The following is a 23,201-nucleotide window of genomic DNA, read 5'->3' as shown; positions in this document are numbered from 1 at the left end:
GAGGGGAGCCCCCACAGCAGCCAGGCTAGACACGAACCAGCCAAGGTTGCCAGGGCCACTGACTGCTGATCCACAGCCAAGCAGGGCAGGGAAGAGGCTGCTGTGAGGGGAAGCTCACAGCGAGGCCCGCCCTTAACAGGCTCCTCTTCCTAACTGTGTGACCTTGGGCAGGTCACTTTCCTTGTCTGTGATGCCAGAGGCAGCCTCGGGACAGGACCTGTAGTTATTTCCTGGGCCAGCGGCTCCTGCCTGGCTTCCACACACACACACAGGCACCAAAGCAGAAGGGAGTGAGGACAGACACGTGAGCCACGGCTGCGCTTTATTGCTCAAGACACACACAGAACACAGAGGTGCAGACGGGGGGAAAGAGCGCCACACACAGCCCAGACGGGGCAGGAGTGGCCCAGCCGCTGGAAGAGACGTTCCTTGCAAGGCAGGGCCCCTGCTGGACAGCACACTCCCTGGGAGACAGGGTCAGAAGCCCCAGGTCCGCACAGCTGCAGACTTGCTGGGAACCTGGGACAGGTGACCCGCCCGCTCTGGCCTGTGGCTGAGGGCCTTCCACCTCTGCATCCAGCTGTGCACCCACCATTTCCCCACAGGGCACAGGGGCAGCCTTCCTTGATCCACAGCCCACCCTTCTCTTGCTGTCTCTGGCTGTCAGCGAGGCCCCTCTGGCAGGGGCAGCAGCAGGCAGGCCAGGCAGAAGGGGCCCCGGGGCCCCACTACCTGGGTAGGAAGGAGCAGAGGGCGGTCAGAGCCCTTGCTTCTCGTGGGAGGTAGACAGGTCTCACTCACTGCATACATGGGACAAATGCGTGCACACGCACACATACATATATACACACACACACACATAGCCCTTTGAACCCAGCACTGGCCTGAGGAAAGTGGCCCCGGAGGAACCCTGAAGGCACGTGTCCACCAGGCTACAATGCCCCTGCCACCCTGGGGCTCAGCTGGCCAGACTCCCGGGGGTGGGGTGCTGCTGACCCAGGAGTCCACAGACAGGTCCCCAGGGCAGTACTGGGCAGGACCCAAAGAACCCCACACCCAGGCCTCCAGCCTGCCACTCCCAGCCTCAGACACAGATGGGCCCAAGAGGTGTTCCTGGGAAACAGTCCACTTAGCAAGGCCCAGTACCTCTGCTCCCGAAGCTCAGCACAGGCCCAGCCTGGGGTCGGACCCAGATGGAGTATCTTCCATACCCTCCCGCTTCTGCCAAGCCCCACCCAGGCTAAGCCAGGCCCGACCAGGCACCTGCCCGACGGCCAAGAGCCAGCCTCACAGTCAGAGAGGTCAGTGCACTGAGACCACGGGGCAGAGGGAATATGGGGATGCACTTCCCGGGCACCAGCTCTCCGTGTCCTCCCTGGGTAGGCCTGGCTCCAGATGGCCTGGCACCCGGGGCAGTGAGGACAGCTCTGTGTGGGGAGGTGACTGTGGCCTCTGCCCAGTTCTTAAAAGGCAGAAGCTCCCTGAGGGCAGGGCTTGGGCAGGCCGGCAGGAGAACCTGAGTGGGTGCTGAGGTCAGACCCACTGACCCACTCACGGGGCTGGGCTGCGGCTGACATGATGGGGCCACACCAGGGAGAGGGTGGGCACCCTCAGTGAGGCCAGGGAGAGCCTGCTCTCCCCACTTCCTTAGCACCAAGGCCAGCCGGGTGGGGGGGTGCTGATGGGCAGAACCTAGGGGCCTTAGCAGGCCCAGGGAGGAGGGGCAGCTGAGGGGTCTTGGGGTGGCCTGTCCAAGGTTCCAGGAGTTGGCAGGGAGCATCCCCCACCCAGCTGTGCGGTCACTGCCGAGGCTGCAGTTCCAGGTACAGGGATGTACCTTAGGGGCCCTATGGGCTTCTTGAGAAGGTGGGGTGGCAGTGGGCGCTGCACCCTAAGCAGTGGTGGGAGGTTGCTGGCAGTGGCAGGCTGTCCTGGACCCTGCGGCTCTACCTGCCAAGAGAGCTGGGGGAGGTCCCTCTGCCCAGTGCCCAGGTGGCAGGGTCCCACTTGCACCTCCCCTCAAGCCAGGACCAGCATCTCCAGGGGAGGCTGTTGCCAGGTCACAGCAGGTCACTGGCAGCCCTGTCTGTGGTGTGAGGTCTGCAGACCCACCCAGCGGGGGAGCAAGGCCATCTGGTGTCCACACAGCTGCTGCAGGCTCTGCTCGGCTCTGCCTCAAGTCCAGCAGCCCAGACTCTCATACCAGCAGCCAGGCGCTCCTGGCTTAAGCAAGTCTGGAGAAAGGAGCAGAGGACTCCAGGTGTAGGGGCAGGTGCAGAAGCCCCTCTCCAGGCTGTGCCTCAGTGTGGACAGTCCAGGCCTCACTTGGACTCACACAGAGCCAGAGGAGGGGGCAGGGAGGGAGGGGTGCCCAGCCCTTCACAGCTACCCCTCCAGGGTCTCCGCGAGCTTCTCCTCATCTGCCTGCTGCCTCTGCTGCTGGATCCTGGCGTAGGAGATCGCATCGCCCCTGGGGAGAGAGAGAGGCAGCGTCACGTGGAGCGCCAGCCCCACGCCCACAGCCCTCCTGACTACTGCCCGGTTCCTGCCCTGTGACCCAACTGTGACCTGAGGGCATTCTGATTTCCCCAGAGACAACTGCTGGGGTGGCAAAGGCCTGTCTTGTCCCCTCTGAGAGTGGCCCAGGCTTCTTGGGATGCTGGGCTGAGAAGGAACCAGCCTCAGTCTGGGCCCTGCAGAAGAGAGGGTGGCAACTGACTACAATGCCCGGTGCAGACCCGGGAGGGGAGGGGCTCCCACCAGTCATATGTTTGCTATCCTTGCTGCAGGCCGCGACAGGGCAAGACTGGGCCACGCAGAAGTGTTGTGAATCCTCTGTCTTCACTTGCTAGAGCTGAGCCCTGGAGGCACTGATGAGTCACTGGGGCCTCTGCCTCAGTCTGCACTGGCTAAAAGGGGCCACTCTCAGACCCTCCTCACTGAGGGACTTCGGTGGGGGAGGCGGCGGCGGGAAGGAAGGCCCTGCCCAGGGCCTGGGCCCAGCAGACGCACTTTTTGCCCAGAGCAGAGAGTCCGTACAGCACCCCCGTGGCAAAGGCGATGGCGTTGCCCAGCAGCGTGGTCAGGGTCAGGCTGATGACGATGGGAACAACCGCCATCCTGGGGAGGAAGCAGAGGTCAAGGGGGGCACTCCGGCCCCACAGCCACCACATCCTTCCCTGCTTCCCAGACTCGGCCCAGCCCCCTTTCTAGACACCCAGGGCACAGGAAGGATCCCAAAAAATCAACTGAGACACAGCTTCAGAAAGTCCTTGATCAGCCCTGAACTTGTCTGTAAAACTGTTCCATTCTGGGAATCGGATCCAACGCTTTCATCAGATTTTTGAAGGGGTCTGTGGTCCCAAAAAGGGCTAAACAGTAACGAGATGGTCCAGTGCCCTCGCTGTGACAGAAAGAGGTTGTGACAGAGAATCTGGCTTCCCATCCAGGCCCTACTAGCTTTGCGGGCAAGTTACTCAAAATCTCCACCGTGGAGAGGGGATCAAACTTTGTCTGAGGTCAGGCATGTTAACTACACAATGCTGAACACCACAGGCATTAAATAAATGCACTGAGTCATAAGAGTAACACCAGCCACATCACCACAAGTAAGGTCCCCAGAATTCAACCGCATGGAACACAGGGTCTCATCATGGGAGGGTCTCATCATGGGAGGGCTGCAGGCTGCGGGATCTGCAGGGTCAGCCTCGATCTTGCTGCTGTTTGGCGTCACCTGGTGGCAGGGTCCACTGGGGCGTAAGCATCCCCGGGGCTGATTCTCCATCCTGGCTGGAATTTCCAGGCCAGCAGCAATTCCTGGGCTAACTGGGCCAGGAGGACACCTGCAGGTTGGAGACCAGCGCTCTGTCCTGTTGCCTCCCTAGAGGAGCCGCCTGTGCGGGAGGACGAGACTCATGGCCATGGCATTCTACCTGAATTTCCATTCTTGTAGACATGTGGTTGTGAGATTTTTCTGTCATTAAAAAACTTCCAAATGATAAAATAAGAATAGAAATTACCAAGAAAAAGAAAGACCACAGCGGGGAACCTTCTGACAAAAACAAAATTAAAGGTAAAGAACAGGCTGGAAAAATAGTTGCAGGAAATACAACCAAGGATCGTTGAATCTTTAATACAGAAAACACACAACTTGCGAAACAAAACACTGAGGTTCCCACGGGTTAAAAAGGAAACTTGAAAATTTTCAAATCAGAAAATGCAACGGGAACATGCGGGAAAATATTTTTCCTCTTAGATAACGAAATAGATAAATGCAAATGTGAAGTGGTGTGCAGCCCTGCGCAGGGGTGCGGGCGGGGGAGAGACTCAAGGGACCTCTTTGGAAAGCAACATAGCCACGCGTCTTAAAATATTTTTAATGATCAGAATCTTTGACCCAGTAATTCCACACCTGAAAATAGATCTTAAGGAAATCATCATAAACACAGAAAAAGTTTTAGCAGACAGATGTTTATCACAGCTCGAGTTACACCAGTTAAGAAATGAAGAAAATCATCCAGCTGAACGAACACTGCTGTATTGAAAGAATGTTATAAAATCTGTGGCGATGTTAAAATGCTTGTATCATGACACTACGTGAAAAAAGCAGGATACAAACTTATTCGTAATGGTTATAACTGTGTTAAGAGCAGGCTTTTAAAAAATGCCTGCGGACAGGAAGCACACACATCAGATTAGCAGGCAGTGGGCTTCTAGTAACATTGTTCTATTTTCCAAATTATTGTTAATGAATTTCTATTATGGCTAGCATTTTTAAAATACAGTTTTTTAAACCCCTAGTGACATGACACTGCGTGTAGATAAGAGCTTTGTGATCCTGTGTCCTTCGTGACTTAGATACGGCAGAAGATGGCTCCACAAGTAAGCACGTGGCTTGCGCTCTTACCATCAAAACTACCAAGCCCCTCTGAAGGGAAAGCAAGCTTGCATCTAGACTTCTTTCTAAAGAGAACCTAGACAATAATCAATACTGTTGCCGCCAGCCTCCTGTGCACTGGAGGCATTATTCTAGGAGCTTCCATGTATTAAACTTATCCTGAAATTAGTTCCATCTTATGACTCAGAGAAGTATTACATATTGATTTCATTGTTAGAAATGGGAAAATTTTTAACAAGCGTATTTAGAGGGCAACCACATTTTCTGCTCTGCAACCTGCTTCTCCCCTTTCACGTCAGGACATCTAGATGAACCGACTCTTCGCAAAGGCTGCAGAGAAGCATGTCCTACAGACCTACTATCATCTGGGAGTTAACAACTCCCAGTGGATGGACCAAAATTCCAGACGCTTCCCGTTTCTCTCAACTGCACGGAATGCTGCCACACATGCTCATATACCTCTGAACCTTCCGGTGACTACGGCACAGCGACAGCTGAGTTCCCGGGTACAGAACCGCTGAAGCATGTTTTAGCAGCTATCAGCAAATCACTGTGCACAAAGGCAATCCCGGTTTACACTTCTACAGCGAGGAACTGAATACACTGCCCACCCTCACCTGACTGTTGGGTCCTATTTTGTCAGTGGGGTTTTGGGGAACTGTGTCACAGGACCCTGCCCAGTAGCCCCTCACCCGCAGTAGAACACAGCCTTCTGCCAGGAGCGCAGCCGGTCCACCTTCTCCGCCACCGTGTTTGCAAACTCGATGAACTGGCAACAGAAGGGCGCCTCGCACAGCAACAAGATGAAGGCATTCATGCTGCAGGGACCAGGGCAGGAGAAAAGCAGCAACTGACAATCCCAGGAGGATGAGGGCGGCCCCCAGTGCCAGTACCGTAAGAAATGCCACCTCTCTCACCCTCCTGCCCTCATCCCTCCTCCTCTGGGAAGCCGCCCGGCTGCTCCAGGGCACCTGCTTGTACCCCTTGAAGAGCCTCTGCTGAAGACTCCAGCACTCCCCAGCTGCCCCTGCACCCATCTCCCCAGCTGAACTGAACACTCCTAGAGGGAAGCCCCTGGTCTTCAGCTGCCCTTTCTCCTCCTCCTGTGTGAGAGGGAGGAAAGAGGACCCCACATCGTGGCACTGCTGTAACACTGCAGCGGGTTCATCCGCAGATGGAGCGCTGGCAGCTGTGTCCTCTGTCTGCTGTTAGTATTATCGCCATGGCCATCAAGAGCTGTCAGTGGCACCAGCACCAGGAAGGCTGCCCCACCAGGGAGGCAGAGAGCTGGAGCCATGCAGTCCCGAAACGGTCACGGATAGCTGCCCACACACCCGATGCCACTGGCCCCAGGCCCAGGGACACCCAGGGGAAGCCCACGCTGGGGAGGAAGAACTTTAGCAAGTCCTTGCGTCCAGCCCCATGTTTGAGGTGGGAACAGCTACGCCACTGGTGATGGAGGGTGTCTGCTGTGGTGATGGTATTCTCTACGCGTGGGTAACAATCAGTTACCAGACACTGGGCCAGGCCCTTCTGTCTGTCCCCAAGCCTGGGAGAAAAGTGCCATCATTATGCCTGTGTAACAGAAATGCAGGCTCAGGACACCCAGGAGCCACCCCGAGCCCGGGGCAGGCACTTTCTTTGCAACTCTTAACCACTGCACCCCGCCCCAAGCCTCCCACACATCAGGCCTCCAAGCACTGGCTCACTCTGTGCTGGGCCAGCCCCTTCCACTTCAAACTCGGCCAGGCTCCGACTCCACCCCCTGAAGCTGGGCCAGGCGCCTCTCTGTCCATCCCCTTTCCCTATCCACCACTGGCCAGCACAGGCGCTGGGGACCCCACCACAGCAGGCCCCCGAGGCTCTCCACTGGCCATAGGTCACTGAGGATGGGATCTGAATCGCGTCCAGCTCTGTGCCCCTCAAGGCACCAAGCCCCACGAGGACAGTCAATTCCTGGTCACAGCACTTCTCATGTGCCTCAAGTCGCATGGGCCTGCCCTCACCCCACCTTCCCTTCTGACGGGATGGCGCCACCCTGGCAGGAGGTGGGCATGGAACGCACATGAGGGTGTTCTGACCGCGGGTTCCCGTGACAACTCCAACCCGCCTTTCCCATCTATCTTTAGCACAGCTCCGAGTTAGAGCGTCCTCTCCCAGCGGACCATCCAACCCAGTCCTCAGCCAGCCCCAGCGAACGGCCTTCCCCACTCCAGTCCTGGGAGCTCCCAGAGGGCGAGGTCCCCAGTGTAGTGGACTTGGCATCTGCAGTCTCCGCGGATGCTCCAGAAATGTCTGGAGCACTGATGGCCTCGCCCCTGCACCGGATGAAGGCCAGGGTGGGCGTTCCCTGGGCCCCGACCTCTCATTAGGAAACCAAACGTGGTGGGGATATGAAGGCGAAGAAGCCGCATGCTGTGGCCAGAAACCCACAAGCCCTGAGGCGCCCAGGCTGGAGCCAGTAACCATGGCAACCACAAGGATGCCCGGTCCCACGGCCCCTGCCACTCTTCTGCCCCAGGAGGCGCCCCACAGACTCCCGACCAGCGAGACCCCTGGGGCGGGACGGCCGTGTGCTACTCACATCATCCACACGCCGGCCGCAATGTTCAGAGGGTGGATGGTGATGCAGTTGAAGAGGCCAGAGATCGCACAAGCTTGAAACAAGAGAGACGGGCAGGAGTCAGCAAGGAGTCAGGGGGAGCCTGCTGGGATGGCAGCCTCGGGAGATGACTGGAAAGGACGAGAGTCTCTGCGGATGCTCAGCACACAGTTCTCACAGCACCCAGAAGCCTGCCCTCTATCATCTGAGATAGGTGAGGAGACGCAGAGAGGTGCAGCGGCTTGCCCCAGGCCCCACAGCAAGGTGGCAGCAAGGTGGCAGGTGGATCTCACGGCACCCTCTCTCCGCTCCAGGGCTCAGAGGAGCTGGCCCTTTGACCCCAGCTACATCAATATCCACCTCAAAGGGAGGTTAGGATTAAAGGAGGATTAAAGAGAGAATGTCCCTCAAGGATTCAGGCCAGTGCTCTCCCAAGACTCAGCCTTTGGCAAGGGTCACTTGTCACCATTCACAGGGCCAGCCACACAGGAAGTCCTCTGACTCAGAAAATGTGGCTTGGATTTTGGTTGGGACAACGGGTGCCTCTCTCAGAACAGAGATGGGAACCAGGTAAGACCGAGCAGCAGTTCCAGCTCTAACTTCCTCACCAGCCCTGTGCCGCGGGCATGCTATCTTCATCTGCCGAGGCCCATTTCTCCTCTTGCACATGAGCAAGTCCCACAGCCCAGCCACACACCGCTGAAATGCCATGAGGCCAGGAAGGGGAGGGGGCGTCTTCCTCCACCCCAGAACGTGGCTTCTCTGATGCCCAGATGTGCAGCCTTGCCTCCCCGCCTCCCTGCTGCACCTCACCAGCAGGGTCTCTTGCACCCAACTCCCTCCTCTACCCACAGCCTGCAGCCTGGCTTCACCAGGAACTCCAGGAGCCTTCAAGGAGGGTCCAGGGAGCTGGCTGCTGGGCAGGGAGCAAGCCCAGGCCATCGCTGAGTGGGGGCCTTGGAGGCAGCAATTAGCAACCAGCTCATTAAACTTGCAGCAGCTCCTCTGCACCTGATCCCTCCGCCTGGGTCTGGCATTCTGCCGTTTTCCATTTTCCCAGGTAACCTTATGCAGACAGCAGGCCAGGAAGCCAGATAAAGTGAGCCAGACTGCAGTGGGACTGCCCCCAGGGTCTCCTTCCAAAACAAAGGACTCAAGCATTGCACTGCTCCTCAGCACAGCCTTAGACATCTGCCTTCAGACAGCAAGGGGTTCCAGAACCACAGGTGCAAAGGGGCCTGCCTGCCCCAGCAGGGTGCCCAAAGGGCGACACGGCTCCCTGCCTCTCCGCTGTGCCTGGCCTCACCTGACAGCTCGGCTGTGCTTCCTGCTGCAGTCAGCATTTGGCCTCCAGCTCCAACCTTACCCCAGCTGTCCAACCCACAGCCAGCCTTGGGGGAGGACCAGGTATCAACCCAGACCTGCAGGCTCCAGCCAGGAATCCTTTAGTAATAAAGGGCTGGAGGATGTCCACTTGGGGACCTCAATGGTGATATCTTCCACGTGAGGGGGCTGTCACCATACAATCCTGTCCCCTCCCAAGATATCACCTCCAGATGCTCTCAGGACCCAGGGTAGACCCTCTCCAGCTCCTCTCTCTGATCCCCTCACCCTGGAGAAGGAAAACCTTACCCCAAGGACCAGCCAGGCACACAACCCTTGTCTGAATTCCTGCTGCATCTCTAAAACACACTGCATTTTTGCACTCTACCCTGGAATACAGCATTTAATATTCACATAACCGTGCCCCCCAAAATTCTGCAGATGCAACTGACAACTCAGGGCAATGGCACAGGTTTCCCCTGCAGCTTCATCTGTAGACCCAACAGAGCCCCAGGTACTCCCGGGAAAGGCACAGGCACCTCACTTTGAGAGACACAGAACTGAGTAAGACTCCAGGGCTCATCTGTGAGTCGGCAGGCTCACTGATCAAGAAGGAAGGAGGTGTGGCCTACAGGCCACAGTCAGCACCTTTCCTTTCTCACCACTAACCATGTCACCCCTCTGCACTGCTCACCCTAATCTGCGGGGAAAACAGCTAACCAGACACGAGAGGACTGGAACCAATGCCTAACTTCAAGCCCACCAGTCTCTCCTACAAAGTCAAAAGCGTACTTGCCCTGAAGAGCAGTGGCACAAACCTGGGGCCTCTTTGTTGTATTTGGGGGTAGGGCCTGCCCTACTGTATTCAGTTGCCTCCGGATAAGGGCGTGCCTAGCAAGGGCAGCACACTCCTAGCCCCGCACCCTCCTGCCTCAACATCCCTCCACCCTCAACCTCCTTCCACCCTCCACCCACCTGGAAAGGCTGTAGAACCCAAGGTGAAAAGATGGTCTTTCTGGCAGGAGAGCTGATGGGGTCTGCCCTGCCCAGGCCCAGATTTAGCCCTCTGTGCCAGTGTTTAAACCCTGCAGACATCCTCGACAGGCATTCTATAAGACCTTGCCCACTCCAGTTATTCACAAGGTTGAGGGCAGACAGGAAAGGAAAGGATATCATTCAGACACACTTGTCTTTCCCTGGAAGGCCAGCTGTACAGCTTCCATTCACTCCTGGAGCAGACCTGCCTCCCTCTTTGTCCTTTTCTGGCTGTGCCTAAGAGCCTAGCTTCCCTGGGAGCCTAAGGTCAGGGTCTGTGCCTGGGATGCCTACGGAGAAGGGGAGGAGGGCCGGTGATAGGCGGCTAAGGCAGCAGCAACGGGGGAGAGCTGACAGCGGACAGAGGACCCAGGGAGAGGCCCGGCCCTCAGCTCACTGCCCCGAGGCCCCCGGGGGCCACCTATGCCCTGACACCACCTGACCCCCAGCAAACTTCCACCCGGTGGCTTCCTGCCAGAAATCTAGCTGGCCGTGCACCCGCCTCCCTTATCAACAATCCTCGCCCAAAGGTTAGCAACGTGGCTGCCGTCACCTACGCCCAAGTCAACAGCTGACGCTTACTACGGGCCAGGTGGGCATGCGCTCCGTGAGCATCACCGAGAAAGTCTCACAAAAGCCCCTGGGGGGCGAGGGAAGGGCTCAGTCACGTGCCCCAGGCCGGTGCCCCCCGCCCTGGGGTTTCTGGTCCCTCCGGAAATGTTCCCAGAAGCGCTAGCCCAGCCCAGGGTACCAAGGCGCCCAGGCCCGAGCCGGTAACCATGGTAACCATGGCAACCCCGGGACGCCGGCTGCCGGCGGCCCCGCCACTCCTCCGCCCCGGGAGGCGCCCGGCAGGCCCCCGCCCCCCAGGGGGTCCTTTCCCCCGGGGCCGCCGGAGCGGGGCAGAGCGGGGCGGGGCGCGCATGCGCGGCGGGGCCGGCCCCCTCTCCCGGACCGGGTACTCACAGACTGCCCCCAGCACCCCCGACAGGCGACACAGCCAGCGGTACCACCACGTCATGCCCTCTTCCTGCGCGGGCGGCGCAGAGCTGGCGGACGCCGCGGGCGCCCCACCTGAGCCGCTCATGGTGCCGCCGTCAGGCGCAGCCCACAGCCCTCACAAAGGGCTCGGGAGCCGGCCGCGTCCGAACCGGCGCGCTGCCTTGTGGGAGAGGGAGCATATTAGCATAGGGGGCGGGGCTCTCAGGCTGCGGCGAGGAGCGCCCGAGGGGAGGCGGGTGCTCATTAGCATAGGGCGCGAGACCCTCAGGCCGCGGCTAGGTGAGCTCGAGGGGTGGCAGGTGCTCATTATTGTAGGGCGCGGGACCCGCAGGCTGCGGCGCGGTGGGGTTAGCATACGGGGCGGGGCTCTCAGGCATCGGAGGGGTGCGCCCGAGGGGGGCGGGCGTCATTAGCATAGGGGGCGGAGGCCCGCAGTTTGCGGAGACTTGCTCCTGACGGAGGCGGGCACTCATTAGCATAGGGGGCGGGGTTTGGCGGCGCGCGGACACCTTAGGGGTCAGACCCTCACACCAGGACACACGGGTGGGGCTTCGCAGGGAGCTGGCAAATGCGCCAGCCTCGGAGTGGAATCCTGATTGGCTTTTCTTCCTGGATAGGAAGAAGAAAACTAGGGATGTCCAGCGGCTTGCGCAGATCAAGATAGAGCCAAGCGGGGCCAGCGAATCCCTGCCTTGCCATGGGATGGGTTTTCAAGCCAGGTCTGGACAGCTTATAAGAAAAAACCGCCGGTCAGTCTGCATGTTTTATTTATTGGTACCCGAGGAAATGGGGGCTGCCTTTCCAGAATCCCCACCTCCAACCCCCTAGCCTTTTGGACATTGGAGAAGACTCTAAAGTAGATACCTAAGATTGGAAAAAGTTCGAATTGGAAAGCACTGAGACCAGAGGTCAACCCTCCAGGGCTGGCCAGACATGTAACAAATGTTCATTGACCGTCAGGTCCCTTCCTTTCCCTTCCAGGACTGAGGGTCCTGCCCCTCCGGTACCCATGATTGGAGGGTCCAGTACTGGCCCCGCAGGCTGGCCTGAGCCTTAAGGAAGTCCTCGCTGAACTCCATCTCAGCCTGGCTGCTCTCTGACTCCCAGTAGAGCACCTGCTGCCCATGGAACGTTGTGGTCCTCAAGCTGTGGATGTCCCGGATCTGAGAGAAAAGGGGCAGCCCAGAAGGACCGGCCATAAGTGATAATTAGCCCTTAATGTGCAGGGGCTCACAGATTCCGGATCACATTTAATGCTTACAAAGCCCTCCTAGGAGTACGCTGTTACTCTACCCAGAAAACTGAGCTCCAGGGAAGTTACATCACTTCCCCGAGGACACACAGTCAGGGTGCCAGAGCAGGGCCAGGCTGCCTCGTCTGGGGAAGCTGATACCCTGCAGAACACAGTTCTCCCAGGACACAGGAAACCTTGGGGAGGGTGCAGGTGCTCCTCTGTCCAAGTCATATCAGACTGTAAAATTATGCTTCAGTCCTGGGTTAGCTGTCAGTCTACATCAGAAAGGTCTTTACCATTCTTTATCATTTTGCTTTTTTTTTTTTTTTTTTTCTTTTTTGAGACAAAGTCTCACTCTGTTGCCCAGGCTGGAGTGCAGTGGTGCGATCTGGGTTCACTGCAACCTCCACCTCCCGGGTTCAAGTGATTCTTGTGCCTAAGCCTCCCCAGTAGCTAGGATTACAAGCACACGCCACCATGCCTGGCTACTTTTTGTATTTTTAGTAGAGGCAGGGTTTCATCATGTTGGCCAGGCTGGTCTCGAACTCCTGACCTCAAGTGATCTGCCCTCCTCAGCCTCCCAAAGTGCTGGGATTACAGGTATGAGCCACTATTTCACTCTTGTAGGCAGCTCAAAAAACATTTCTTGGTGAATATGTGGAGGAAGCGCTCTTCTCCCATTCTTTCACTAATGATTTGGAGGGTTTGAGTCTGAAATAAACTGAAGGGGGTCCCCTAGTCCTGCACCCCCTAGGGAAAGCTGTCCAGAATCACAGCACAAGTCCCCATGCTGGGCCTCACCGAGATGTAGCTGGCATTGGCTCCCTTGGTCCCATTGTCCATGTCGGTGGCCAGGGCATGGATGGCAATCCGGGCGTGCGGAGCCACATTAATGAAGAGCCGGCAGCCCCCTGCCTTACTCGTGGCTGGACTCAGCGAGGGGCTCACGATTTCACCCCAGGGCCCAAAGAGCTGCATGTCACATTCTGCAGGGGGAGCAAGTGGGACATAGAAACCCAGACAGACCACTGATGCCACAGGCCAGGGCAACTCACAGCCGGGAAGCAGTGCAGGGCAGCATGGCACTGTGGTCAATATTGGGGTTCCCAGGCAAACCCTGCTGAACCCCACCTCTACCACTTCCTGGCCCAGTGACTTTAGGCAAAGGCTAAATGTTTTTTAGCCTCCTCTGCAACTGAAGGAAACAATGGCATGCACTGAGCAGAGTGGTCTTTAGGACTCAATGATGTCACATGTGCAAGAGTGTTTCACACTGAACCTGGCACCAAGGATAGGCTCCACCCATGGCAGCCACTGCTGTTCCTCGGAGCTCACTGGAGCTGCCGCCTGCCTGTACCTCCTGCACCTCTTTCAAGGCAGGTGCCTGTGTGGGTGGGGCTGGGCCGGGAAGTAAGAAGCAGTGTGAACGGTGACAGTGGGCTCATGGCCTTTTGGCAGGACCCAGCAGCACCTGTGCGCTGAGGCACATACACAGCTCTCTGCTCAGGCAGATGCTGGGGCAAGGAGGAGGCGCACTAGGTCTCTGCAGAGGCTAAGCCCACTGCCACTAAGCCCCTGACACCTGGGGGAGCCGAGGAACCTCTGGAACCGGCTAGGGAAGCCAACTTCGGCCAGCTTGGACTGTTGGGAGAGGGCAAGCCCTCCAGGACAACCGAGAGGGCTATCAGAGGGTATCTAGGGGGCCATGGGCAAGGCAGGGGTCCCTGAGGTGGCATCCTCTGTCTGAGGTGTGCTTGTGGGTACACACGCATGTACAAGCATGTGTGCTCACACCAGTGCACTAGAACAGGGCCAAGGGACAGTGGCTCTCCCACAAAAACCCTAAAGGGCCTTGAAAGGCTGGAGGGTTGGGGGTGGGGCGGGTGGGTGTGGGGCAGAGGCCTGAGGGATTGACTGAGGATGTGGACCACATCCCACATCCATCCATCTTGCCGCACAGTCCCAAAGAGGAGGGATGTAGCACTCATCCTGCGACCTCTCCCTGGCATGTACAGACTGACACTGGCCAACCCCAGCTCCTTCCATCTCAGTCAGCTCCCTCTGTATCTTCCCACTACCCCACTGGGACTGGCCCCATCCCCAGCAGCACCCACCCAGCCTCCCTGCCAGGACCGGAGCACCCAGGGGAGGTGGAGAAGGCCTGGCCATACCTCTGTAGAAGGTTTCAGGAGCAAGCTGGCTCCCATACTGCAGTAGCACCCCGGCTCCCGGCTGCCTGCAGCGCTGCCTCACCACCAGCGTGTTGGTCTTGGAGCTGAAAGTCATGCCCAATAGCTTCCTGCACATCTTCCTCCAGGTGAGCCGGCCCCAAAGCAACAACATGTCCCCTAGGAAGCGGCAGGGCAGTGAGGGTCCAGCACTACCACGCCTGGTCAGCAGAGGAGTGGCTCCGGGGTAGACTGAGCCGAGTTCAAGTCCCGCCTCTCCCACTGCTGGCTATGTGACTCTAAGTAACTGAGCACGTCACTTAATCTCTCCTAGCCTCAGTTTCCTCATCTGTAAAATGCAGATCATCACTCCCCAGTCATGAGATGGGATGCAAACTAAAGTTGGGAATGTACATGGGGCTCCTGCCAGGAACGGGGCATGCAGCGTTGTGCTGGCTCCTGGCAGGGGCCGTAACTGGCAGCATCGCTTGCACGGCCCTAGACATACCCGCACTGCAGTTGAGAGAACTCTCAAGGACGCGGAGGGTCACCACCTCCCCGAGGGGCCGCCCAATGGCCACTGCACAGTCTGCCTGCCCTGGTCCTCGCATGTCAATGGTTCCTGTTGGCTCAAGGTGCTGCCTGCCACAGGCACCTGAAAAGGGAGCAGGAGACAGGTAAGCAGTGCTTCCGGGATTTCCAGCAGGGCAGGCTCCGGGGCTTCCAAGCTGAGGAAGGAGATCAGGAGGTAGGGGTGGACCCTGTCCCCCAAGGCCCAGCTGGAAGCCTTCTCAGGACAGGGACAGGGGCTAGGTAGGTCAAGGCATCACCCTCAGGGCACAGGGCTGCTTCCAGATGCTCCAGCAAGCAGGGGCACATGCAGAGCAGCCCAGAGGCTAGGGGGCTCACAAGCTGGGTTCCTAACTTCAAGTTACTTCCGCTTAATAGTAGTAAAAGGGAGGTTTTGCTTTGCCAGGGAGGAAGAGGGCCAGCCCTGATCCCGGCCTCCCAGGCACACATCCCAGGGACCAAGCTCTTGTGCCAGTCCTTCCCAGAGGGAGACACCTTTGCCCACCCCTCCTACAGCAGCTGCCCGGCAGGAAGGAGGACAGGACGTAACTGGACTGTGCCGAGCTTTCCTGGGGCCCAGGCAGGAGCTGCCGAGGCTGGGGAGCCGGGGAGAAGAGCAGGGCTGGGGCCTGGGACCACTCCAGGGAGGCACCAGCAGGGGTGGCTGTGGTCTGTCCTGGAGCAGTGGCTTCTTCGTGAGGCACCAGGTTGGGCGTCCCCTGTCCCACGCAGGGCCCAGCCCAGCAGCCACGCACAGTCACTGGCTTGGGCAAGTGCTGGCAGAAATCAGCCGGCACAGGCGCCTGGGCCTGGGGTCCGAGGCAGGTGTCATGCCGGCGCTGGATGCCATCCCCACAGGAAACAGAGCACTGCCAAGAGAGGGGAGGAGGAGTCACAGCTGACCCTGCCAGAAAGTGACAAGGACAGTGGTAACCACAGGCCAGGAGTGATCCAATATAATCTTTGTACAAGCTGGGAGGCAGGTAAGTGTCTCCATTCCACAAATGAGAAAACCGAGGTTCAGAGAGGGCACCCACCACAGGTCATGTAGGTGGGAGGAGCCAGAATTGAAGTCTGGGTCCCTGTCACCCTCACGGCCTCTCTCTCTCCCCAAGCCTTAGAGCAAGCAGGCCTGCGGGGCTGCGGCTCGTCTCTGTCTGCTGTGCCCGTGCCCCCTCCACACCATGAGCGAGCCCCTCCAGGGGCAGCCTGAGCCCCATTTACCATTGTCTTTCCTGCCCTGCCAGGTGCATGGCACAGCTGGCATTCCTTATCTGTATAGAGCTGAGTGGCCTGCTGTTCATCTTCCAGTGTCCCCAAACCTAAGAGCCTCTTAAGTCCTGGCTGCCCACAGGTCTCTAGGCCTTCTGTGTATCTGCCTCTAGGTGCCCCGTCACCAACAGACCCAGCTCTCTCCTTCCTTTCTGGGGACACAATGAACCAATGCCCCCTAGACTCCCTCACACATAAGCAGCCACAGCTGATGCCCGCCCCAGCCCCACAGGGATCCCAAGCGCCCGCTGTGCTCACCTCTGTCCAGGTGCCGACATACCAGCGGTAGGTGCAGTCAGCAATGAGACAGGGGACGCTGGCCTGGGGCCGCACCAGTGCCACACAGGCCGCCTCGTCCACCTCCACGTCCTGGCCTTGGTCGAGCTGCACACAGGCCACCGAGCGCCTAGCAGTGCCAAGGCCACAGCTGGCCGAACATGGGCCAAGGGACGTGACTTTCCACCTGCAGGAAGAGAAGACCCCAAAGAGAGGCTGGGTCTCCCCAGAAACGGTACTGCCCCACGCGGGCCCCTCTCCACCCGCGTGTCCTCGAACAGTTGCCTAGACAGCTTCTGTGGCCAGGCGAGATGGGAAGTGCAGCCACAGAGCCCCTCCTGTCTGGGGCCAGGGCTCACAGCTACAGGAGAGCTACCAAAAGGCCCTGGAGGAAAGAGGCTGCTTTTTCCCTAATTGCACATCCCCCTCTCATCGCCTTTCTCACAGAACACCTGTCAGCACCCCAGGGGCTGCCTATGGACCCAAGTAACAGCAACAGGAAGCGAGCCCCTGGGTAACAGGAGACAGATCTCACCACCCCACGTTCTACGAGGAGGAAGGCCGAGGACCTTAACCCTGCCCGTGTTGATCTGTAATCATTCAATAACTAATTATGGCCCGCGTTCTTCAGAGCCCAGACACGAACCCAGGCGCCTGCAAGGGAGCTGGGATCTTCATCACAATACTGTTCTCCCCCATGACGCTGCAGCGCTGCCTCTTGGACCCGTGCTTTCTGTGGCCTGGTGCTGTTCTACATGACACTGGGAGGTGGCAGTGAACCAAACCAGACCCCACCTCCTCTCGGAGCATGGATTGTTCTCCATTTGGGCATCATTGGCAGGAGCGACTGGATACTGCTTTGCTGTGTGGGCTGTCGTGTGTATTGCAGACATTTTATTTTTTAGTTTATTTTAATGGTTTTCTTTGAGACATGGTCTCATTCTGTCATCCAGGCTGGAGGGCAGTGGTGCAATCACGGCTCACTGCAGCCTCAGCCTCCAGGGTTCAAGCCATCCTCTCACCTCAGCCTCCCAAGCAGCTGAGACTACAAGCGTGTGCCATCATGCCCAGCTAATTTTTGTAATTTTTGTTTGTTTTTGTTTTTGAGATGGAGTCTCACTCTGTCACCCAGGCTGGAGTGCAGTGGCCGGATCTCAGCTCACTGCAAGCTCCGCCTCCTGGGTTCACGCCATTCTCCTGCCTCAGCCTCCCGAGTAGCTGGGAAAACAGGCGCCCACCACCTTGCCCGACAAATTTTTTGTATTTTTAGTAGAGACAGGGTTTCATCATGTTAGCCAGGATGGTCTCAATCTTCTGACCTCGTGATCTGCCCACTTGGCCTCCCAAAGTGCTGGGATTACAGGCATTAGCCACTGCGCATGGCCAATTTTTGTATTTTTTGTAGAGACAGGGTTTCACTATGTTGCCCAGGCTGGTCTAGAACTCCTGGGCTCAAGCGATCCTCCCGCCTTGGCCTCCCAAAGTGCCAAGCAGAGCGTCACAAGAGGGACGAGCGTGCCATTCTGGACTGATGCTCAGGGAGGGCTCTGGGTCATTCTGGAGTTGTGGTGTCTGAGCCGAGCCTCCGGGAGGGATATCCAGGGCCTCGAGGATATCCACAGAAGACATCAGGCAGTGAGAGCTAGCACAGAAGCCCTAAGTCAGGGGATTATCCCTGGAATGTTCCAAGACAGTGAGGCCAGAATGGCTACACCAACGTCAGAGGGATAGCCAGAGCTCATGTGGTGTGTGCCTGTATCCCAGCTACTCGGGAGGCTGAAGCAGGAGAATCACTTGAGCCCAGGAGTTCAAGTCAGGACTGGGCAACATAGTGAGACCCCATCTCTGAAAAAAAGTGAGGGGAGGCTCAGCGGCCCAAGAGGCGGTCTGTAGAGAACACGGCCACCAACGTCAGAGGGATAGCCAGAGCTCATGTGGTGTGTGCCTGCATCCCAGCTACTCGGGAGGCTGAAGCAGGAAAATCACTTGAGCCCAGGAGTTCAAGTCAGGACTGGGCAACATAGTGAGACCCCATCTCTGAAAAAAAGTGAGCGGAGGCTCAGTGGCTCAAGAGGCGGTCTGTAGAGAACACGGCTACCTGGCAGGCTGTGCTAGGCGTGGGAGGTGAAGTTTAATCACCATGCAGGCAGCGTGCAGTGTGAAAAACCCTGCAATTCCCATAAAATCCCAGATCATCTCTAAATGTGATGTGGAAAAATAAATAGGACACACAGCCAAGGGACTTTAGCACAGGCAAAGAAATCAGGACACACTTGTGACACAGATGTTAAATGGCTATAAAGCTACAACATTTAAAACAATTTTTTATGGGCAAGAGGATAGCTAGAAAAAAACACACAAAACAAAAAGAAACTTGCAGATCACTTGAGGTCAGGAGTTTAAGACCAGCCCGGCCAACATAGTGAAACCCTGTCTCTATTAAAAATACAAAATCAGTTGGGTGTGGTGGTGGGCACCTGTAATCCCAGCTGCTCGGGAGGCTGAGGCATGAAAATCACTTGAACCCAGGAAGCAGAGGTTGCAGTGAGCTGAGATTGCACCACTGCATCCCACCCTGGGTGACAGAGAAAAACTCAGTCTCAAAAAAAAAAAAAAAAAAAAAAAAGAGAAGAAAAAAACCTAGTAGAAAGCCTAGACATAGATTCTAACATACAACAATACCACCGAGGAGCCACCTGGGGGCATCAGGGCTTGTTCAACAGATGCTGGTTAACAATTTAGAAAAAAAAAAAAAATCCCTTGTTCCCTACTTTGCAAATACATTAGTACACGGTTTAAATGTAAGTAAAATCTTTTTTTTTTTTTTTTTGAGACAGGGTCTCACTCTGTTGCCTAGGCTGGAGTGCAGTGGTGGTGTGATCTCTGCTCACTGCAGCCTTGACCTCCCAAGGTTCAGGTGATTCTCCTGCCTCAGCCTCCCAAGTAGCTGGGAATACTGGCATGCACCACCATGCCCAAATTTTTGTATTTATAGTAGAGATGAGGTTTTGGCATGTTGCCCAGGCTGGTCTCAAACTTCTGGGCTCAAATGATCCACCCACCTCAGCCTCCTAAAGTACTGAGATTACAGGCATGAACCACCACGTCCAGCCTAAATTTAAGTGAAATCTTATCTGTAACTGGATGTATTTAAAACTAAGGAGACTGGCTGGGTTCGATGGCTCACGCCTGTAATCCCAGCACTTTGGAATGCTGAGGTAGGCAGATCTCCTGAGGTCAGGAGTTCAAGATCAGCCTGACCAATATGGTAAACCCTGCCTCTACTAAAAATACAAAAATTAGCTGGGTGTGGTGGTGTGTGCCTTTATTCCCAGCTACTCGGGAGGCTGAGACAGGAGAATGGCTTGAACCTGGGAGACGGAGGTTGCAGTGAGCCAAGATTGCACCACTGCCTGGGCAACAAAGCGAGACTCCGTCTCAAAATAAATAAATAAATAAATAAATAAATAAATAAATAAATAAATGTAAGTGGACAGGAAGGAAACATGACAGTAGGGTGCTATCTATTAAACCTGAGTGCTGGAACACACATGTCCATTACATTCTTTTCTGGACGTTTCTATATGATGTAGAAAAGTGCTTCTTTATTAAAAATGCAAACCTACAAAAAGAAACCATTAAAGAATTGTAAATGAGGTAGGCAAATGTTCGCCCTTTACCACTGGGCTCTGGACCTCACGGACTTGAACATGATTCTGTCCCGTTTCCTAGTGTGGCTGTGTGTGTCCCTGCAGGGTCCTCCATCCCTCCCATCTTCCACATCAGAATGGTGGTGCTCACAGCTTCAGGTTCTGCTCAAATGCTGCCTTGTCTGTCCCCCAGGCCTCCCCACACCGCACCCTACCTGCACGGTGCTTAAACTTCACCTCCCACACCTAGCACAGCCTGCCAGGTAGCCCTATTCCTTACAGACTGGCTCTTGGGCCACTGAGCCCCCCACCCCATCTTGTTTTGTTTTGTTTTTGAGAGGGAGTCTCGCTGTGTTGCCCAGGCTGGAGTACAGTAGCGTGGTCTCGGCTCACTGCAACCTCCACCTCCCAGGTTCAAGCGATTCTCCTGCCTCCACCTCCCAAGTAGCTGGGATTACAGGTATACACCACCACACCCGGCTAATTTTTGTTTTTTTGTTTGTTTGTTTTGTTTTTTGAGATGGAGTTTCGCTGTTGTTGACTAGGCTGGAGTCCAGTGGTGTGATCTTGGCTTACCACAGCCTTGGCCTCCCAGGTTCAAGTGATTCTCCTGCCTCAGCCTCCTGAGTAACTGGGATTAGAGGCATGCACCACCACGCCTGGCTAATTTTGTATTTTTAGTAGAGTGGGGTTTCTCCATGTTGGTCAGGCTGGTCTCGAACTCCCGACCTCAGGTGGTCCGCCCGCCTCAGCCTCCCAAAGTGCTGGGATTATAGGCATGAGCCACCACACCCGGCCTAATTTTTGTATTTTTAGTAGAGCTGGGGTTTCACCATGTTGGCCCGGCTGGTCTCAAGCTCCTGACCTCAGGTGATCCACCCGCTTCGGCCTTCCATAGTGCTGGGATTACAGGCATGAGCCACCACACCTGGCCCTGTCTTGTTTTTTTTTAGAGATGAGGTCTCACTGTGTTGCCCAGGTTGGACTTGCGCTCCTGGACTCAAGTGATTCTTCTGATTCAGCTTTCCAAGTAGCTGTGATTATAGGCGCGCACCACAGCACCTGGCCTGGCATCTGCACACACCAGGAGCTGCCCCTCCCGTCACCAGCTGACTCACCTAGGTGGGCAGGGCTCCAGGCTGCAGGCCTCCTGGGGGTCTGGGCGAGGCAGCCCCTGGCATTGGGTGTCCAACAGGATCTCCTCCTCATCATCCTCCCCGTGGGCCCGGGCACAATACAGGATCCTCCGCATGACCCCTCCCCCACAGCTCACGCTGCAGGCCGCCAGCTTGTACTGCCACCTGGAACAAATTGAAGTCGGGGACCCCAAACAGCCCCAGGGCCTGGGAACCCAGGGGAGTCAGGTCTCCCCCTTCCTTTCCCCAGACCAGGAAGAGACAGGAAGCTGGGAAGGGCCTGGAGAGGTTCTCTTTCTGGAGGCCCCCTTGTGTCCTCACCAAGAGGCTTGGCAGAGAGGACAGAACATTTGGACAAACCCATTTTACAGAAGGGAAAGTGAGGGCAAACGACAGATGTCGTATCCCAGAGACAGTGGGGACAGGGGTCCAGGCACCCAAGGGCCCTGCATGTCTTTCTTGAACAGTGATCCCAGGACCACTGCCCTGGAACCCACCTCGCTAGCTCTCTCCTCCTCCCCTCCTGCTGTGTTTGGCTGCATCACACTGAATACCATCCATCAAACTGCACTCCCCCTCTGTCCTACTATTATCTGTCCTCTTTTCCCCCTGCATTTGCTCCAGGAGGTCAGAGACATTTCTCTGCCTTGTTCTCTGCTGTGTCCCCTACCTAGGACAGCCCCAGGGCCTAGGTGCTCCATAAAGAGCAGCTTATGAAGAAACATCCCAGCAACCACGTGTGTCCACAGCATCCCAGATCCTGTGCAATGTACTTTACACGCGTTGCATCTAGCATGCATTTTACATTCATTGCATTTAGCATATACTTCACATGCATTTAATCCTTTCATTAAACGCCCCCCCACCCCAGTCTTCTGGGGGCACAATATGACCTGCTCCCACTGGTGAGGACACTGAGGGTCAAAAGATCTGGCTTGGAGATGAGGGAAGAGCCAGGATGCAGACCTAGAACCCCCTGTCTCCTTGGGAAGGGGCCCACCTGGCAGGGCAGGGCTCTGGGCTGCAGTCTTCAAAGGGGCTGGGCCGGGGCTCTGGCCCGCGGCTCTGGCCCGCACCTGGAGTGAGGTAGGGGGATGGGCGGCCATGGTCTAGCCTCACACAGCGCACAGCCAGCGGCACCTGCCCCCCTCCGCAGGTCACCGGGCATGGAGCCAAGGCTCGGGTCTCCCATGTGCAGGGAGAAGGCCAGCACTCTGTAGGAGGCCACATCCCAAGGCCAGACTTTCCCCTGCACAGTCTTGCTCCCCTCACTCACCGAGCAGGGCACGGGACAGCCTGGCAGACCTCCCGCTGGCTTCCAGGCTTGCTTGCCAGGCCACACAGCTCCTCCTGGACAGGCACCCTGAGGGCAGAGTCCATGCACAGGAAACGCAGCTCCATCAGGCCTGCATGGACGAAGCAGAGACCCGGAGCCCCAAGGGGCGGGCTCAGTAAGGACCGAAGCCTGGGCTCACTGGGCAGCTCTAGCACATAAGGCCTGCATGGGTCTCGGCTCTGCCACTTACCAGCTGTGTGACCTCAGACAATTGACTTAATCCTCTGAATCTTAGATTAAAAGAAAAGATAATGGCATCTCCCTTGCAGAGTCATTTATAAAGATTTTTAAAAGGGGAGATGAAAAGTGCCTGGCACATAGTAGATACTTGACAAATGGTAGCTGTTATTGTTTATTGAGAGGCATTATGAGAATTGCAATATGGGCCGGGCACAGTGGTTCACGCCTGTAATCCCAGCACTTTGGGAGGCCGAGGCGGGCGGATCACGAGGTCAGGAGTTCGAGACCAGCCTGACCAACATGGTGAAACCCCGTCTCTACTAAAAATACAAAAATCAGCTGGGTGTGGTGGCGGGCACCTGTAATCCCAGCTACTCAAGAAGCTGAGGCGGAGAATCACTTGAACCCGAGAGGCAGAGGTTGCAGTGAGTCAAGATTGCGCCAGTGGACTCCAGCCTGGGCGACAGAGCAAGACCCCGTCTCAAAAAAAAAAAAAAGAAAAAAAAATCTCAATATGAAA

At 56.7% G+C, this 23,201-nt stretch overlaps 2 protein-coding genes across 9 annotated transcripts in view; both read right to left on the bottom strand.

Annotated features, from left to right (window-relative positions):
- Window positions 1-305: 305 nt before the first annotated feature.
- CACFD1 (calcium channel flower domain containing 1) lies at window positions 306-11,068 on the bottom strand. Of its 3 annotated transcripts, XM_008005780.3 has the most exons (6): window positions 10,824-11,068; window positions 7,482-7,554; window positions 5,590-5,715; window positions 3,013-3,120; window positions 2,569-2,693; window positions 306-2,470 (listed from the first exon to the last, which is right to left on the bottom strand). In XM_008005780.3, the coding sequence occupies exons 1-6, from the start codon at window positions 10,942-10,944 to the stop codon at window positions 2,322-2,324; spliced, it is 702 nt and encodes a 233-aa protein (XP_008003971.2). In that variant the 5' UTR covers window positions 10,945-11,068; the 3' UTR covers window positions 306-2,321. The 3 variants fall into 3 exon arrangements, with proteins under 3 accessions (XP_008003971.2, XP_008003970.2, XP_008003968.2); XM_008005779.3 differs by lacking the exon at window positions 2,569-2,693 and having other exon boundaries at window positions 10,824-11,061; XM_008005777.3 differs by lacking the exons at window positions 2,569-2,693; window positions 10,824-11,068 and adding an exon at window positions 8,108-9,759.
- A 541-nt stretch (window positions 11,069-11,609) lies between these two features.
- The window catches only part of ADAMTS13 (ADAM metallopeptidase with thrombospondin type 1 motif 13), a 41,977-nt gene continuing 30,385 nt past the window's right edge, over window positions 11,610-23,201 (bottom strand). For 5 of the 6 annotated variants that reach the window (XM_008005773.3, XM_008005776.3, XM_037986968.2 and 2 more), the window contains 8 exons: window positions 22,442-22,571; window positions 21,148-21,330; window positions 16,362-16,566; window positions 15,382-15,700; window positions 14,770-14,916; window positions 14,265-14,441; window positions 12,895-13,079; window positions 11,610-12,022 (listed from right to left, as the gene is read on the bottom strand). In XM_008005773.3, coding sequence (XP_008003964.3) covers window positions 11,816-12,022; window positions 12,895-13,079; window positions 14,265-14,441; window positions 14,770-14,916; window positions 15,382-15,700; window positions 16,362-16,566; window positions 21,148-21,330; window positions 22,442-22,571 — 1,553 coding nt within the window. In that variant the 3' untranslated portion in view covers window positions 11,610-11,815. Of the gene's footprint in view, window positions 12,023-12,894; window positions 13,080-14,264; window positions 14,442-14,769; window positions 14,917-15,381; window positions 15,701-16,361; window positions 16,567-21,147; window positions 21,331-22,441; window positions 22,572-23,201 lie in introns of those variants that run through there. The other variant, XR_499635.3, reaches the window with a different exon arrangement.

This window comes from Chlorocebus sabaeus, chromosome 12, assembly GCF_047675955.1.
Source record: "Chlorocebus sabaeus isolate Y175 chromosome 12, mChlSab1.0.hap1, whole genome shotgun sequence".
Lineage (NCBI taxonomy): Eukaryota > Metazoa > Chordata > Mammalia > Primates > Cercopithecidae > Chlorocebus > Chlorocebus sabaeus.
The sequence above is the reverse complement of the archived record's forward strand: the minus strand, read 5'-3'. Positions and strand labels throughout refer to the sequence as shown.